Raw genomic sequence first — 17,587 nt, 5'->3', positions numbered from 1 at the left:
AACAGGGCTATGGCCGAGCAAACCTGGTATAGAATACTCAAAAGACTAACTCAAATCTGAGAACACCCTTGTTTACAATCGAAACAAAGCACGTCCCTTCTATTGTTCTCCTGGTTCCTCGGCTGGCTTCCTTACTTTCCTCTGTCACCTCTCCCCCGGTGTGCCCCCCATTGTCCTTGGGGCCCTGCCACCTTCTCCACAGTTGTTCTGCTGAGAAAGTGGTGGTGCTGCCGGGGACCAAGCGTGAGCGGGAGGTGGGGATGGCGAAGTAGCTGCCAACGGACATGGGTGGCATGTTTGTTCAGACTCGCGGTGGAATGTGGTGTCAGACAGGCAGAAGCTGACCGTCTGGTTCCTTCTGATAGTCGTTCCCCTCGAAACACTCTTCCTGAGCATGTCTTAGATAAAAACTGGCCTGGGTGTTTCTTTGTTGGGTGGGCTTGGTCATGTGGCTCTGTCTTCTGAGGTCCTGTGAAGCTGTGTGGATGCTTCAGAGTTCCTGTGGCCACAGGATTTGGGAGCCTGAGGAATGAACGTTGAAGTAGCCAAGGATTTGGTCAAGAGTAACTTTCATTATGAATTCCGTTGGGATTCTCAGGCAGAGAGCCCTTGTAGACATGAGCAGCAGGCTGTGGGCCTTTGGTGCAGCAGGCTGTGGGCCTTTGGTGGGGCAGGCCAGTTGCAGGCTAATGTAAGACTAGCCCCTGCCCAGCCTGTGGGAGGCCTGACCACTCCTGCCATAGCTCCTGGGGCCCACTCTGCCAAGCCCTCTGCATGCAGGATCCCATTTAATCCTTAACTGCTGGGGGTCCCCAGGCACAGCATCCCCCAGGGCATGAGATCTGTGTGGTCCCTGGGTCTCCTGCCCAGAAGGGCCCTGCACTTGGTGAGTGCTTTGCTGTGGCCACCTTGAAATTCTTAATCATTTTTTAACCAAGGGTCCCACATTTCCATTTTGTATTGAGCTCTGCAAATCGTAAGGCCAGGCTTGCACCTGGTCATCTGTGCTCATGAATCCCTGGAGAGACTCCCTCCCTCTTGTTTTCTACAGGTTCCCAAACTCTGCCTTCAGCACCACCGTAAGGACATCAGAACTGCTGGGAGGGCCAGGAGTCCGTGGCCTGTTCCAGACCCACTCAGTGGCCTTAGTCACCCCCCTCCTGAGGGGGGGTCAAGGGGCCTCCAAGGTCCCTGCTGGCATTTCCACATCCTCTCCTTACATTCCCTCTTCTGTCTGAGTGAACTCTGTCTTGTGAGTGCTTTTTTTTTTTTTTTTATTACCTTTTACCTCTTTACCAAGGGTGCTCCTTAGTATGGCATCTTTAATAAGGTTAGGTTTATAGGAAAAAGCCATCACCGTATCTTGTTTAATTTTTGGTACTTTTGGGAGAAGGGCATTACCTTTGTGGGGAAGAATGTTCCAGACTTGGACTGCCCGAATCCTCATTTCTGTTGTCGCTTGCTCACTCTGGAACTTCGGGCAATTAAATGTACACTGTCGGCACTGCAATTTCCTCATTTATTTGATTGATATTTACTGGTCCCATTTAGGGCCTGGTGCTGTCCATAGGGCCTCCTCCTGAGCCATTGTGAGCATTCCTGTAAGCTCATGTGAGCGTACATGTAAGGTTCTGGGCCCAGGGCTGGGTAATGTCGGTGGGGATCATTCCTGCCCATTTACACAGCTGGCTTGTTTGACTTGGACTTCTCAGTATGCACTTTCTTTTTGCTTTCTACTTATCAGAACTTGGGCTCTCTAATCTGCTAGGGCAGTTTTCCAACCTGTGGCTAAAGAACCATTGCATTAGAATCAGCTGGTGGTGCAGCCTGGAAATCTGAATTTTCAACAATGTGACTGATAAGTCTGATAAGACACAGTAGCTTGGGAACAGCTTGGTGGTGGTTCTCAAAAAGTGGTTCTCAGCCCTGGGAGCTAAAAATACCTATGTCTAGCCCCACTCCAGACTGAGAGGAGTTTCTGGTTGGGGTTCAGGCCCCCATATTTTTAAAAACACTTTTCAGGCAGATTATGATGCACCAGAGGATTGGAGTATCTGCTCTTGGCCCTTTGCTGTATATCAGGCAAAGCACTGGATTTAAGAACACTAATATGTACTACACACAAACACACACACACACACACACACACACACACACACACACATCCCATCTTCCCTTCTCGAGCCAAATAGTTGGGGGGAAAGACCATTTTATTCCACATATAGTTTGTTCTGTCTTTGTGTGTTGGACCATAGCCTTTCCTTCTAAGGCTCTGTGGTGCCAGCACATCAAAACAACAAACAACAACACGTAAGTTGTAACACAAGGAGGTAACTAAGAGATTCCAGGGAAGGTGTATGCAGCGACTTCTTCATCGCTCCTGGTGTTAACCCTGCCTGGGGCTGGAACCTGACTGCATATACAACAAGGGTGCTGTCCGCTGAGACCAATAAAAACTTGCTGGTTAAGATAATAACAACTCATATTTATTAATTTCCTAAGTGCCAGAACATGGGTCAAGTGTTTAAATATGTAATTGTATTGATTCCTTATAACAGCGAGTGCCAGTATTCTCTCCGCTTCACAGACAGGGAAACTGAAGATTTAAAAGACTGAATAGCTTGCCGTATCACAGCTGGGACGGCCTGGGGCTGGCATATAAGTCCAGTCCATGTACTTAACCATTCAGTGAGCCAATGAAAAATAAGCAGTGTCCCTTAGGTCTGTGTTGATATTCAGGATACTCATGGATGAGATCTACTAATACCCTGGTTTCAGGACATCCACCAAAAGGATTAGAAAGATGCTATTTACCACTCTCTGGTCTGAATACAAAACGCAGCAAGGGGCTGGTGAGATTTTGGTCTTTGCCTTAGCCGATTTTTAAGTGGGTGGTTGCTCTTTACTGCCATCTGCTGGCTATCTGGACCAAGCACAGGCCAGAGCCCCACATTTCTCATAGAGGAGTGTGTCTGAGAAGGCCACCTCTCCAATTCAGGAAAATGCCTTCAGCTCATACTGTCTCTGAAACATGCACTTACCCAGAATAAAAGAGCACTTCTCTGGTTTTAAATAATTAGGATGATTTTTCCTGGCATTCTCTTTATTTTTGGTGGATTTCTAACCATATTCCAAATAATACCTTATGTTTTTTGGACTCCCACAGCAGAAGACAAAAAGCAAAGACAGCTTAATAATTTCCCAATGCAGTGGCCACCTTGGCCAGTCTGGCTAGGAAACCACTATTACACTACTGTTCTCTGCATCTGTGTCAGAGAAGTTAAAACCAAGTCTCAACAGACAGGAGAAGGGCGATGCTGGGAGAACCCTGCAGATCCGCATGCACTAAGGTCTCTCCAGAATGTACCCAGAAGAGACCCTGCCATTCTCTTCACCAGTGTCGCATGCAGAACAGCAGTTAGGTTTGAAATGATGAAAACAGGATGTTATTAGGAAACCTGAATACAGTTCTGTCCACTGAGGTGTTTTCAGGACGTGATTCCTATTTTAAACAGTTACCTTGGAAGTCAGAGTGGCCTAGTGTCCTGTCTGTCTTTTTAGGTGGACCCCTGGGATTGACTTGTCTGATGTGACAAAACACAATTTATCTGTTGGAATCAATGAGTATTTGCAGAGAGCCTGAGTTGGTCTCTGAGAGAAAATGTTCACATCTCATTAAGTTTATGTTGTAAACAATGAAAATGTAACAACTCCTTCCCTCCTTCTCTCTCCTTCCCCCTCTGCCCATCTTTAGTCAGGAATAATCCTTATCATTTTACTCTATTGCCTTTGCCTTCTCTAAAGCCTCTCCACTTTGGATTTCCATAGCATTTCCGTACTTCAGTGGAAATCTGCTATGAAACACACATCGCGAGGGGCTGAGGGAAAACAGGAGTGGGGTCCTCAAACTTGGCCTCTCGGTCTCTTGTTTTCTGGCCCTCTCCATGCCAAAACCCTTAGGCCCTATGGAGGAATGCAAGAACTCTCAGGACACAGTCTGAAAACACAGCGTGTGCTGTGTAACTTGACTGGCTCATCAGTCTTCACTGAGTTGGAAACTTTTTCTTTGTTCCTAAACCTCTTTAAAAAAGACAAAGCAAACTTTTTAAAAAATGTTAACATTTGGCAATTCCAGGTGGCGGATTGTTTGGTATAATATTCTTGTACCCTGCTGAATTTGTTCCCCAAAATGAGCAGGTAAAAAAATAGTAGGGGTGGTGGGGAGAAAAAAATGTTTGCATACTGGACCAAATACAGTGCCAGATCTTGGGGAGAAATTTCGGTTTTCAAGCCATTTAGCCTCATATAGCAGGAACTGCTGTTGGAGGCTGTGGGGAAGGGCCGGCATGCTCATGCTTAGCGGGCAGCCATAGGTACCAGGCCTGCTTGGGAAGGGTGCTCTTGAAGACAATCAGTGGAATTATGAAGGGACTGTGGTTGGAGTATTTCAATGACAGTTAAACTGTGTAACACATTGCTGAGATCTGTGTGTATATCTGTATGTGTATATCATTTTTATTGAGATACAATTGACATATGCATTTCAGGTGTACATAGTGATTCGATATTTGTATATGTTGCAGAATGATCACCACAATAAGTCTAGTTAACACTGCCACATAGCTCTACCTTTTTTCTTTTAATGAGAACTTTTAAGATCTACTCTCTTAGCAACTTAAAATATACAATATAGTATTATGAACCTATAGTCTTCATTACATCACCAGGACTTACTGATTTTATAACTATGTTTGTATCCTTTGACCACCTTCACCTCTTTTGCCTACCTCCCAACCACCTATCTGGGCAACCGCCAATATGTTCTTTGTATCAGTGAATTCAGGGGTTTTTGTTTGTTTGCTGCTTGTTTGTTTTTTAGGTTCCCCATATAACTGAATTTGTATAATACGTATCTTCTTTTTTTAAAAAAGCATTTATTTATTGAGAGAGAGCTAGGGGGAGAGGGAGAGGAAGAGAGAAACTCCAGCAGACTCCATGCTGAGTTCGGAGCCCAACGCGGGGCTCAATCTCAGGACCCTGAGATCACGACCTGAGCTGAGACCAAGAGTCAGATGCTTAACTGACTGTACCACCCAGGTGCCCCTCTATCTGACTTATTTCACTTAGTATAATGCCCTCAAGGTCCACCCATGTTGTCCCAAATGGCAGGATATCCTTTTCTATGGCTGAATAATATTCCGTTGTGTGTGTGTGTGCCACATTTTCTTTATTCATTCATCCATTGATAAACACGTAGCCCAAACATGGAATCAGCCTCTTGTGAATAATGCTGCAGTGAACATGGGGTTTCATTTTCCTTTTGAATTAGTGTTTTGTTTTCTTTGGGTAAATATCTGTATGTGGAATTGCTTGATCATATGTTAGTTGTATTTTTAATTTTTGAGAAACCTCTATGTTGCTTACCACAGTGGCTATACCAATTTACATTCCCAGCAGCAGTTTTCTCCATATCTTCACCAACACATGTTATTTCTTATCTTTTTTAATGATAGCCATTGTGCAGTGTCATTGTGGTTTTGTTTTGCATTTCCCTGATCATTAATGATGTTGAGCACCTTTTCATGTACCTGTTGGCTATCTGTATGTCTTCTTTGGAGAAATGTCTACTCAGATTCTCTGCCCATTATTTATTTATTTATTTATTTATTTATTTATTTAATTTTTTAATAATTTAAAAAAATTTTTTATTAGAGAGACAGAGCATGAGCGGGGGTAGGGGCAGAGGGAGAGGGAGAAACAGGCTCTCTGCTCAGCAGGGAGCCCGATGACATGGGGCTTGATCCCAGGACCCCGGGGTCATGACCTGAACTGAAGGCAGACACTTAACCGACTGAGCCACCCAGGCGCTCCTCTCTGCCTATTCTTTTTTAAATTTTTTATTGTTATGTTAATCACCATACATTGCATCATTAGTTTTTGATGTAGTGTTCCATGATTCATTGTTTGTGCATAACACCCAGTGCTCCATGCAGAACGTGCCCTCTTTAATACCCATCACTAGGCTAACCCATCCTCCCACCCCCCTCCCCTCTAGAACCCTCAGTTTGTTTTTCAGAGTCCCATCGTCTCTCATGGTTCGTCTCCCCCTCCGATTCCCCCCCACTTCATTTTTCCCTTCCTGCTATCTTCTTTTTATTAACATATAATGTATTATTTGTTTCAGAGGTACAGGTCTGTGATTCAACAGTCTTACACAAGTCACAAGCGCTCACCATAGCACATACCCTCCCCAATGTCTATCACCCAGCCACTCCATCCCTCCCACCCCCCACCACTCCAGCAACCCTCAGTTTGTTTCCTGAGATTAAGATCTCACTGATATGAGGAATTACATTTGTTTTTTATTTCTCTTTTGATTTCTTCTTTGACCTATTGGTTGTTCAGTAATGTGTTGTTTAATCTTCACATACATGTGGATTTTCCAGTTTTGTTCTTGTCATTGATTTCTAGTTTCATACCATTGTGGTCAGAAAATATGCCTGATAAGATTTCCATCTTCTTAAATTTATTGACTTGTGTTGTGGCCTAACATATGATCTATCTTAGAGAATGTTCCATGTGTACTTGAGAAGAATGTGTACTATGTTGCTTTTGGATGGGATGTTCTTTAAATGTCTTATAAGTCCATCGGGTCTAATGTGTCATTTAAAGCCAATGTTTCGTTATTGATTTAATGTCTGGATGATCTATGCACTGATGAAAGTAGGGTATTAAAGTCCACTACTGTATTGTATTGCTGTCCATTTCTCCCTTTAGGCCTGTTAATATTTGCTTTAAAGATCTAGGTTCTCATGTGTGTGTAAACATTTACAAATATATCCTTTTGCTGGATTGACACCTTTGTTATATAATAACCTTCTTTGTCTCTTATTACAGTCTTTATTTTCAAGCTTATTTTGTATAGGTATCCTAGATTTCTTTTGGTTTCTGTTTGCATGGAATACCTTTTTCTATCCCTTTACTTTTAGTCTTTGTGTGTCCTTACATCTGAAGTGAGTCTGTTGTAGGCAACATAGATAGGTCTTTTTTTTTTTTTATCCATCAGCCACCCTATGTCTCTGGATTGGAGAATTTTGTCCATTTACATTTAAAGTAATTACTGATAGATATTACTTACTCTTGTTTTGTTAATTGTTTTCTGGCTATTTTGCAATTCCTTTGTTCTTCTCTTGCTCTCTTCCTTTGTGATTTGATGATTTTCTGTAGTGTAGTGGTATGCTTAGATTCCTTTATCTTTACTGTATCTATTATAGTTTTGCTTTGTGGTTACCATGAGGCTTTCCTAAACCAACTTAGAACAGTCTTTTTTAAGTCAATAATAGTTTCAGTTTGAATGCCTTCTAAAGCTTTACATTTTTACTGCTCCCTCCCATGTTTTGTTTTTGATGTCACAACTTACCTCTTTTTCTTTTGTCCATTAACAAATTATTGTAGTTATAGTTGTTTTTACTACTTTTGTCTTTTAACTTTCATCCTACTTTTATATGTAATTAACCCACCACCTGTACAACATTAAATTATTCTGAATTTTACTCTATATTTATTGTGACCAGTAAGATTTATATTTTCATATCTTTTCCTATTATTGATTGGTACCCTTTTATCTCAACTTAAAGAAGTCCCTGAAACATTTCTTGTCAGGCTCTTCTAATGGAGATGAAGTCTTCTAACTTTTGATTGTCTGGAAATGTCTTCCTCTCTCCTTTAATTCTGAAGGATGACTTTGTCAGGTAGAGTATTTTTAGTTGGCACTTTTTTTCTTCAGCAAGTTAAATATATTGTGCCACTCCTTGCAGAGTTTCTGGCCTGCAAAGTTTCTGCTGAAAAATCTGCTTATAGTCTTAATAAGACTTCCCTTATGTAAAACAAATTGTTTTTCTCTTGCCGCTTTTAAGGTTCTCTCCTTGTCTTTAACTTTTGACACTTTAATTATAATATGTCTTGGTCTGGGTTTCTTTGGGTCATCTTACCTAGAACTCTCTGTGCTTCCTGGATCTGGATGTCTGTTTCCTTCCCCATGTTAGGGAAATTTTTAGCCATTATTTCTGCAAATGAGTTTTCTGCCCCTTTGTCTCCCTGTTCTTCTGGGACCCTTATAATACCAATGTTATTCTACTTGGGGTTGTTTCATAAATCTCTTAAGCTGTCTTCACTCTTTCATTCTTTTTTCTTTTTTCTGCTCTGATTGGGTGGGTTCCACTGCCCTCTGTTGGAGTTTACTGAACTTTTTCCTTCTTCATCTAGTATCCTGTTGAACCCCTCTAGTGTATTATTTGGTTCAGTTATTGTTTTCATCTCTGATTTCTGTTTGGTACTTTCTTATATTTTTTATTTCTTTGTTGACATTTTCACTTTGTTCATGCTTTGTTCCCCTGAGCTCAGTGAGTATCTGTAGGGCTGTTATTTTGAACTCTTTATCAGGTAAATGACTTATTTCCAATTAATTGCGGTCTTTTTCTGAGATTTTATCTTGTTCGTTCATTTGGAACATATTCTTTTGTTTGTTCATTTTTTCTTGACTCTCTTTGTTGGTTTCTCTACATTAAACAGCCCCCTCTCCCAGTCTTAAAGAGATGGCCTCATGTAGATGAATCTTATTGTTCAACCCTTCCTCTAGCTCTTGGTTGTCCATCAAACCTTTGTGATTGTATAAACAGCCTACTTGGTTCTTTGTCATTCCCAGTAATTGAGGGTGTACCAAGACCTGTCAGTGTCCCAAAGGGGAGGATCTTAGCACCTATATTCAGTCTGATTGGAAGCCAGACCTCAGACAGTAGCTTTAAAAATATGTACATACACCTCTTTCAGGGAAAGAGCAGGAGATGGGCATTTCTGTTTGTTCCCTCTGCACTGAGGCCTGGGGTAATAGCTAGTTAAGAATTAAGAATTATTTGTTGGTTTGCTTACCATGCCATTGAACCTGTGCACTCAAGCTCTGATGGCCTTCAGAACCAGGCTATCAAGAGGTGTATCCTCTCGGGGCCAGCCACAAAAGCTGGGGTGCCAGACCTGAGCATAAGCTCCTTTCTTGGAGACACTGATGACCTGGGGCAGGACAAAGGGAGAGTGCAAAATGGTACCCAAGGGTCTCCCTGGTCTCTGGAGTGGACAGCTGCCAACCCCTAGATATGCATTTATTTAGAGGTTGGCCCCTCAGGCCACAGTCATGAAGGTGAATTAATAGGCCTCTTCCATAGAGAGCCTGGGCATCTCAGGCTGCTCTGTCTCGGCTGTGCCTTAGGGGGTAGCTGATTAAGAACGGTTTCTCCATTTGTTACAGTCCTGTGGGATCCGTGAATGTAGGCACTGCTGGCCTCCCAAGCCAGGAGGTCAAGGGGTGACTCTTGGGTAGTAGCCACATGAACCTTGGTGCCCCTTGTGTGTACAGGCTTCTTTCCAGGAGATGGCAGCAAGCTGGAGCAGGCAGAGGGAGAGTGCAGGCGTAGCACCCTCGGGCCTCCTCAGTCTTTGGAGGGTATTTCAGTGGGCCTCAAGATGTGTATTAGATCAGATGCTTGCCCTTCAGACTGAAACTTTAAGCAAATAGTCCTCTTTCACAGAACAACTGGGCATTTCAGCTTCCTCTGCACCGGGCCCTGGAGGATAGCCATAGTGAACCCACGATTTTTTAATTTATTATACCCTTGTGGATCTCATGGATACAAGCCCTGATGGCTTTCACAGCTAGGTATTTTGGGGGCTCATCTCTCAGGTGCAGGTCTTAAACATTGGGGTGTCAGATGTAGGCTTCAAAACTTTCACTCCTCAGAAAGAAGCTCAGAGTTGTGAGTTCCCTCCCAATTGTGGGTTGCTGCCCAAGGGTGGGATTTATAGCAAGATTGTGTCTCAGCCTCCCCTACTCAAAAAATATGAGTTGTTTTTTTTTTTTTCTTGTTTGCCTGGTATGTAGGAATTGTTCAGCTACTTTTGGACTTCTTTCAGGGGAACTTGTTTCATATGTAGCTGTAGATTAGGTGTGTCCATGGGAGGAATGAATTCAGGATCCTCCTACATCCCCATCTTGACCTAGAATCTTGTATATATCATTTTAATTTTTTTTTTTTTTTTGGTGTGTAAATATCTGTTTGCAAATGTCTTGCTCCTCCTTAGAATGTAAATAAACTCCCAATAGGGCGTGAGCCTTATTCACTATCCAAGCTCTAGTCTTGGGCACATAGTAGGTACTTAATGAAAAATGTTTGAATAAATGAATGAATAAATCCCTCCTCCTTTGTTTTCATTGAGGATAGGGATGTTATCATTTATTTCTTGGTATTTCCAAGGACACAAGAAATGTTTGTGATTCTGATGTCTTAGTTTATTTGGCCATTTTTATTGAGCATATATTATATGCCAGACACTGGGCTAGGTATTGAGGATACAACAGGGTATACAACTGAGAAAATTATTGTATACACAGACATTGGTGAGAGGAAATGGACAACAAATGTAATAAAAAGTAAATTATTTGATGTTTTTTGCTGATGTTGGAATAGAATTAATATTCCTGGAGTGCCTGGGTGGCTCAGTGAGTTAAGCATCTGGCTTGGCCTGCTGTCATGATTTTGGGGTCCTGGGATGGAGCTCCACATAGGGCTCCCTGCTCAGTGGGGAGCTTGCTTCTCCCTCTCCCTCTGCCTCTGCCCTCCACTTGTGCTTGCTCTCGCTCTCTCTCTCTCAAATAAAACATTTTCCTAAAAAAAGAGTTAATATTCCTCTGTACTTCCTGTTTCTGAAGAACAAAGTGTTGAACCTCTTCTGTAATAAAATCATAAGTGATCAAAGCCTGTAACAAATTTACTCCTGTCCTGAAAGAAACAGGAATATATTAGCTAGCAAATGGTAACTAAACCTCTGGAAAAGTGTGAGAAAGAGAGAAGGACCAGAAAGGGATAGGGCAAAAGATTGTTGCTACAAAGTAGAGTTTCCTCCACAGCTGAGCTGCCTGCCCTGTCATTCTGCAATCTTAGCCTGGCTGCTTTCACCACGTATCTGTCCTTCCCAGCCTTGAAAGCCCATCATGATGTTTGCTGGCAGAATTTTGAGTGACTAACCCTGAAGTAGCCATTGGCCAAGGTATCTTTCCTTACTACTCAAAGCAGGAATAATAAATCGGCCTATGTACTATCTCCTTCCATTTCAAGACACATAGAGTGGGCGCCTGGGTGGCTCAGTCGTTAAGCGTCTGCCTTCGGCTCAGGTCATGATCCCAGGGTCCTGGGATCGAGTCCCGCATCGGGCTCCCTGCTCGGCAGGAAGCCTGCTTCTCCCTCTCTCACTCCCCCTGCTTGTGTTCCTGCTCTCGCTGTCTCTCTCTCTGTCAAATAAATAAATAAAATCTTTAAAAAAAAAAAAAAAAAAAAGACACATAGAGTGAATTCAGAGCAAGGAGTGAAGACAGTTACTGCCTGTGTGCCTTAAAAAAATACTTTTTTTTTTTTTTTTTTTTTGTAAATGAATGCTTCCTCTCATTGGATCCTTTTAAGACCACTGTGAGTTAAGGTGAGGGTTATAGTTAACATCTCCATATACCCCCAATTAACCCTTCTTTTGTCCCAGCATCCCATTTGGCTTAGCATTTGTCCTGGATTTTTTTTTATAGACTTAATTTTTTTAGAGCAGTTTTAGGTTCAAAGCAAAATTGAATGGAAGGTACAGAGCTTTCTCGTAGACCCCCTGCCACTGCATATGCACAGCCTTCCTGCCTATGAACATCCCCCACCAGGGTGGTACGGTTGTTACAGCAGGTGACGCTACATTGACATATCATCCCTCAAAGCCTAGAGGTCACATTAGAGCTCACTCTCAGTGTTACATATTCTGTGGGTTTTTTTTTTTTTTTTTAAAGATTTTATTTATTTATTTGAGAGAGAGAGAATGAGAGACAGAGCACATGAGAGGGAGGAGGGTCAGAGGGAGAAGCAGACTCCCTGCCGAGCAGGGAGCCCGATGCGGGACTCGATCCCGGGACTCCAGGATCATGACCTGAGCCGAAGGCAGTTGCTTAACCAACTGAGCCACCCAGGCGCCCTATTCTGTGGGTTTTGAAACATGTATAATAACATGTATCCACCATTATAGTGTCTTACAGAATAGTTTCACCGCCCTGAAAATCCTCTGTGCTCTGCCTGTTCATCCCTCTGTTCTAGACTTAATCATTTTGTGATAAAGCGTAATTATAATTTTGTATTTGAAAATATTTTGATAGAACTATTTATTTCAACATGGTAAAGCTGCTTTCTTGGTTACAAACTAAATATTTTTAAAGTATGTAAATTTATGGGACCCCTGGGTGGCTCAGTCAGTTAAGCGTCTGCCTTCAGCTCAGGTCATGGTCCCAGGGTCCTGGGATCGAGCCCTGCATCAGGCCCCTTGCTCAGTGGGGAGCCTGCTTCTCCCTCTGCCCGCTGCTCTCCCTGTTTGTGCACTCACGCACGCTGTCTCTCTACACATAAATTTTTTTTTAAAGTATGTAAATTTAATTTGTCTTTCAAAGTAGCCTCAACTTGGGTGATATGTTACATGGTCTCCATAATTACAGTCTGCATTTAATGCCAACAAAAACTGGTTTCCAGAGAAAAAGGGACACTCCCTGGTGTGTCTGGCCAATCAGGTATGGAGCAGGACTAAAGCCTTGTGCTCTGACTTCTGGTACTTTCTATGCCAGAGGCACAAAGCCCACTGGGGAGACAACTCAGATCTCAAAGCTTACCACATTTCTGCCTTATTTAAAGTAATTGTGAAAGCGGGATTCTGCCTGTATTTCTAATTCAGGCATGAGAAAATTCACTAAGTAAATAAATAATGTACCCGGTAAGGAACAAAACAGACCACAGAAGTCCAAGAAATAAAAAATCAGGCAGGCAAATGAAGACCTGCCTGGAGAGTATGTACCTTGAGGTGGAAGTTTGTATTTCAAGGAAGTACTGTGCTTTGAGAGAGGACTGTATAAAATATTAAGTCAGAGAAGAATAGCATCTTCACTGACAAATGTTTGATGGTATTTCGAGACTGAAATTAGTTTCATTTGCATATTTCTGGGACATGGTACATCTGTTTATCCAGCAAAATGAGTCTAGGTTCTGATCAAATACATAGTAAACTTGCCTAATATGGCAATTAACCATTCTGTACCATCGCCCACATATAATTTTAATATAGTGTCAGCATCCTAAAGATTGAAGTGACTCCTAACTTTTCCATAGCAAATCAGAAGTACATTATTTCAAAAAGTGATAGGTTTTCATAGACCAATTTCTCCTCATACTCATTTTAAGATGTAGTATTTCAAATACATCTTGATGTAAAAACACGTCAGACGGGAGTGATTACTCCTGTGTAAAATCTACATCGCAAGGGGTGGGGTAAATGACCAAAGCATGGAAGGAAATGGTAAATAATACAGAATAATAATACAGTGTGTGGAGTTGACATTTCTCCTCCCGGCATTTTTAAGCTGCATTGCATTAGATGCTATCCTGGTGAAAGGGTGTGTAGGTGTTTTTCTTTATTTGCAAATGGTGTGAATATATGCTTTTATTTTCTTTCTTTCTTTATTTTCGCCAGGCCTCTCTATCCGGAGTGTGTGCTGGAAAGCAGACCGCCTTCTAGCAGGGACCCAGGACAGTGAGATATTTGAAGTGATTGTGCGCGAACGAGACAAGCCGATGCTGATCCTGCAAGGCCACTGTGAGGGGGAGCTCTGGGCTCTGGCCCTGCACCCCAAGAAGCCACTGGCTGTGACAGGCAGTGACGATCGCTCTGTCAGGTGGGGCCCCCGGCAATGGCGCTTGTCATCTCCCGGGCTGCCTTGGGATAACAGATTTATTTTGCCCAAATTTGCTTGTTACTCAGGAGAAGGATAAGCCAGAGTACAGAACCACAGTTTCCAAGTGGAATGTTGAGACATTTAGCGCAACAAAACTTGGCTTCTTAGCATTTTGTTGTTGCTGTCTTTCTTTGGCTCCATCTTAAGTCATGAAAATGCTCTGAGGAGTGAAAATACACTGCTCCTAGTTAGATAGGCTCCCAGTTCTCTTTCAGTTGATGATGTGAGCTAAATGCATCTATCTGTGGTTAGATTATATTTCCCACTCATGGGCTGGGCCCTCCACAGGGGCCTGCTCAGAGCATTTCACAGTTTTGTTATAGACATTCATCTCCAATGATGAATTCATGAGTTTGTCTTCATTAGAACTTAAATTCTGATTTTCAGAGTTGTCTTCAGTGTGAGGAAACAACTATTTCTTTGCAAATCCTCAGATGGAATTTGAACATTGTCCTCAAATCAAAGGAAAGTACTGGTTCCTAAGAAAACAGGCAATTTTATGAGGGCCTCAAGGATTCTTGTTGTGGATCGTTTGTTATTTTTTGAGAACACAGCATTGCATAAAATGCGCATTATGAGCACACTTCGAATATCTCTGTGATGGATGAAGGGCTGAATGTAGGATTTAGAGGTGTGTAAGGAAAGCTGTTCCACTGACTTCAGTACTTCTGTATTTGCTGCTGACCTTTAAATGTGCCCAATGACAAGCAGGCCAGAAAGAGTGCATGCCAGTGGGAGGGAGAGGCTGCTGGATCAGGTGGTTGATTGATTACTGCTTCTGGGCTCTAATAGCTAAATTAGAACATTGTAGACTAGACCGGAGGCTCCTGCTTCTCCCCTGCTCTGGTTCTGTATGTCTGTGAATCTGATCAAGGCACAATGTGCTCATTAGTGGGGTATAAATCCAAAAGTAAATCCATTTTGTGATCTCCACCAAGCACTGAAGCCCCATCAATCTAAACATCAGTAAACACACACTTGTGTCTCCATGTGGCATACATGTTTATATGGTTTAAGCTTCTCTTTACTCACCTTCCCCCTCTTCTCTTCCTTTTCCTTCCTTGACTCTGCGCGTTCCCTGAACAGGCAAAATGGTGCCACCAAGTTACTTGAGCACCTGAGATACTCAATTTATACTCATCCAGGTAGAAATGATTTCAAGAAAGCCTTTGGCTTTTGTATTTTGGCAACTTTGTTGCATCTGAGAAATGCAAACATCTCCAAGGAGCCCTGACTGTCAGAATGTCTTATTCCCCTTAACCATGAATTTGGCTAAAATTATAAATGTTCTTTTACACTGAATATTGAAACTTAAGAAGAGACTAAGCCCTAATTTCTTGAGAAAGATGAGCTTTAGTGACTTTATAGGGATGGCACAATCTACTGGGGAGTGATAGTTTCTGCGTGCTAGTAAAGCAAAGCTTACATTGCTTAAAATAGTACAAGGCTAAAAGCAGCATGAGATTATGAATAATGGACGAGGTATTGCAAGACTACCATGAGCTTTTGACTGAACGGTGCAGGCTGCCTCAGGGATCAGCAAGCTCTTCACTGTGCAGCTATCCATTTTAAGGAGCCTGCCTCCATCCATCCTGATGGCAGAAGGCATTTAGAGAAACCGTACCACATGTGACTTATTCATGCCTCTGTATGGCAGACCTCTAGATTCTCAGTCCCCTTGGCAGATCCTGTTGTTTGTGTGTTTAGAAAAGACGGTCTTAGGACTAGGAACAGATAGCGGTCAGTTACCACGATGGCAACTAGCATAAACCCTCATTTGTATCTTCAAATATTTAGTTCATGTTCACTCAGTCTGAGGTGCCTGGATCAGGTGTTTCAGGAGTTGCAGCAACTGTGTGTTGAGGGCACTTGCCCCTGGAGCTCCATTTCTCCCGCAGTAGCTGTGTCCATCAGCCAGGGGCACTGTGAATTGTCAGCTCCAAGCAAGGGTGGTGGACCTATCTACAGTGGGGCGCCCAGGGGGCTTGTGAGGCATGACAGCGGATGACCAAGCTGACTGTGGGACCATCCTGGGCAGGGGCAGGGGTGTCTTTCCATCTTCTCCATCTCAGATAGGTTTTCTTTCTAGGGAGGCCAACAAATGTAAGTAAGGTGGGTTTCGATTTACAGGTGCTTAAATAACACAGTTACTAGAAGGATACTCATATTTCCTTTAAACAAACTAACAATAATAACATCCAGTAGTACTACTTTTTCTTTAAGTATTATTAACAACCATTGGGATAAATAAAGAACGATTTTGAATGTCCAAAGAGAATAGTAAGATTTTGTGTGAGGGAGTGTTTAAAATGTCCTTATTTTATCAATCTCAAAATCTCTTGAAATGTTACCTCATTTTATAGTTCTTGCTGGGTATTTCAAATGGTGCCAATGACCCAGCGATAAACTGAACAGCTTCCCAGATAGCCAGACCTGCCACGAGGAAGGACTGGTGTGGAGTTGGTGCGTCCTCTGCTGTCATCACCATCAGAATGGTGAACAGGCCTTGCGGCCTGGGGCTGGCCGATGACCATGAGAAGTGGGTTTTGATTTTACTTTGTTCTTGTGCGTAGGCTGTGGAGCCTGGCTGACCATGCCTTGATCGCCCGCTGTAACATGGAGGAAGCAGTTCGCAGTGTGGCCTTCAGCCCCGATGGATCTCAGCTGGCCTTGGGCATGAAGGATGGCTCTTTCATTGTGCTCCGAGTCAGGCACGTACTGACCAATAGGGAAAATAATGTCAGAAACTCTCTCCTGTTGAAGCCAGTTCTCCTGGCCATGGTGTATGCCAGGACTTAAGGAAAAAGGCATTTACTCTTTCAAATAGGAACACTCTAGATTCACAGTCCCCTATCTGTATTTCTCAAATCCAAACACTCTGAAAATCCAGTTTTTGGATAACTCATTTGATAGCACGTCTTGACCCAGTGAACTGATTTGAGACTGTTTATTGCCTATTAATCTCTTAATAGGAATGATTATCATGTGATTTGCTACAAAAATATTAATGTGTTTAATATGGGGTGCCGCCCTAACTCCTACTGGGGATGTTATGTAATATATTGCATGTGAACCTTTCTAAAAGCCAGTGAATAATGAACTCCCAAGCTCATCTGGTCCTAAGAGGTTATGGGCTTATAGGAAGCCAAGAAAAGAGAAAGAAATGAGAAAGGCTCCAGCATGGCCAGATTTTTAGAGGTGGGCTTGAGTAAAAGATTTCTTCCACGTATAATGAAAACTTAAATAGAATATTTCATATTTATTAACATCCTATCTTTACTGGACAAAAATTATGACTCATGCATGTAATTTCTCTAAACGCACTGGTTGGTTTTTTGGCTTACACAATTTGTGATTACAGAAAGAAAATGCAGCTGTAAATTAGATACTGCATGTTTTGCACATGGAAGATTCTATATAGCTTTGGAAAATGATCTTGGCACGGTTTATTACACTAAATTCTCATTTAGCAGCCACACATAACTTATTACGAGTTGGTAGGCAACATTTTCTTTCTCTGCTGAGTCATGGTTTGAAAAGATGGCCAATTACCAGATCTTCTTTTCTTTTTGATGGATTTTTATTGATGGATTTCCCAAGCCAAAAAAAAAAAAACAAAAGAAAACCCCAAGACCCTATTTGATATTATAGCAAAGTATATTATATAGTATATACATAGTGTATAGTGTATGTATAGTAAACGATAATGCCATTAATAAGTGATAGCAGGTGAGGGGA

At 42.3% G+C, this 17,587-nt stretch overlaps 1 protein-coding gene across 4 annotated transcripts in view; it reads left to right on the top strand.

The window, feature by feature from the left end:
• Window positions 1–17,587, top strand: part of EML6 (EMAP like 6) — a 263,755-nt gene that overhangs the window by 138,875 nt on the left and 107,293 nt on the right. For all 4 annotated transcript variants that reach the window (XM_032410977.1, XM_032410976.1, XM_032410978.1 and 1 more), the window contains exons 8-9: window positions 13,588–13,789; window positions 16,423–16,560. In XM_032410977.1, coding sequence (XP_032266868.1) covers window positions 13,588–13,789; window positions 16,423–16,560 — 340 coding nt within the window. The remainder of the gene's footprint in view (window positions 1–13,587; window positions 13,790–16,422; window positions 16,561–17,587) is intronic.

Source organism: Phoca vitulina, unplaced genomic scaffold (assembly GCF_004348235.1).
Source record: "Phoca vitulina isolate PV1807 unplaced genomic scaffold, GSC_HSeal_1.0 scaffold12, whole genome shotgun sequence".
Classification (NCBI taxonomy): Eukaryota; Metazoa; Chordata; class Mammalia; order Carnivora; family Phocidae; genus Phoca; species Phoca vitulina.
Note: the sequence above shows the minus strand (reverse complement) of the source record. Positions and strands in the feature narration are given on the sequence as shown.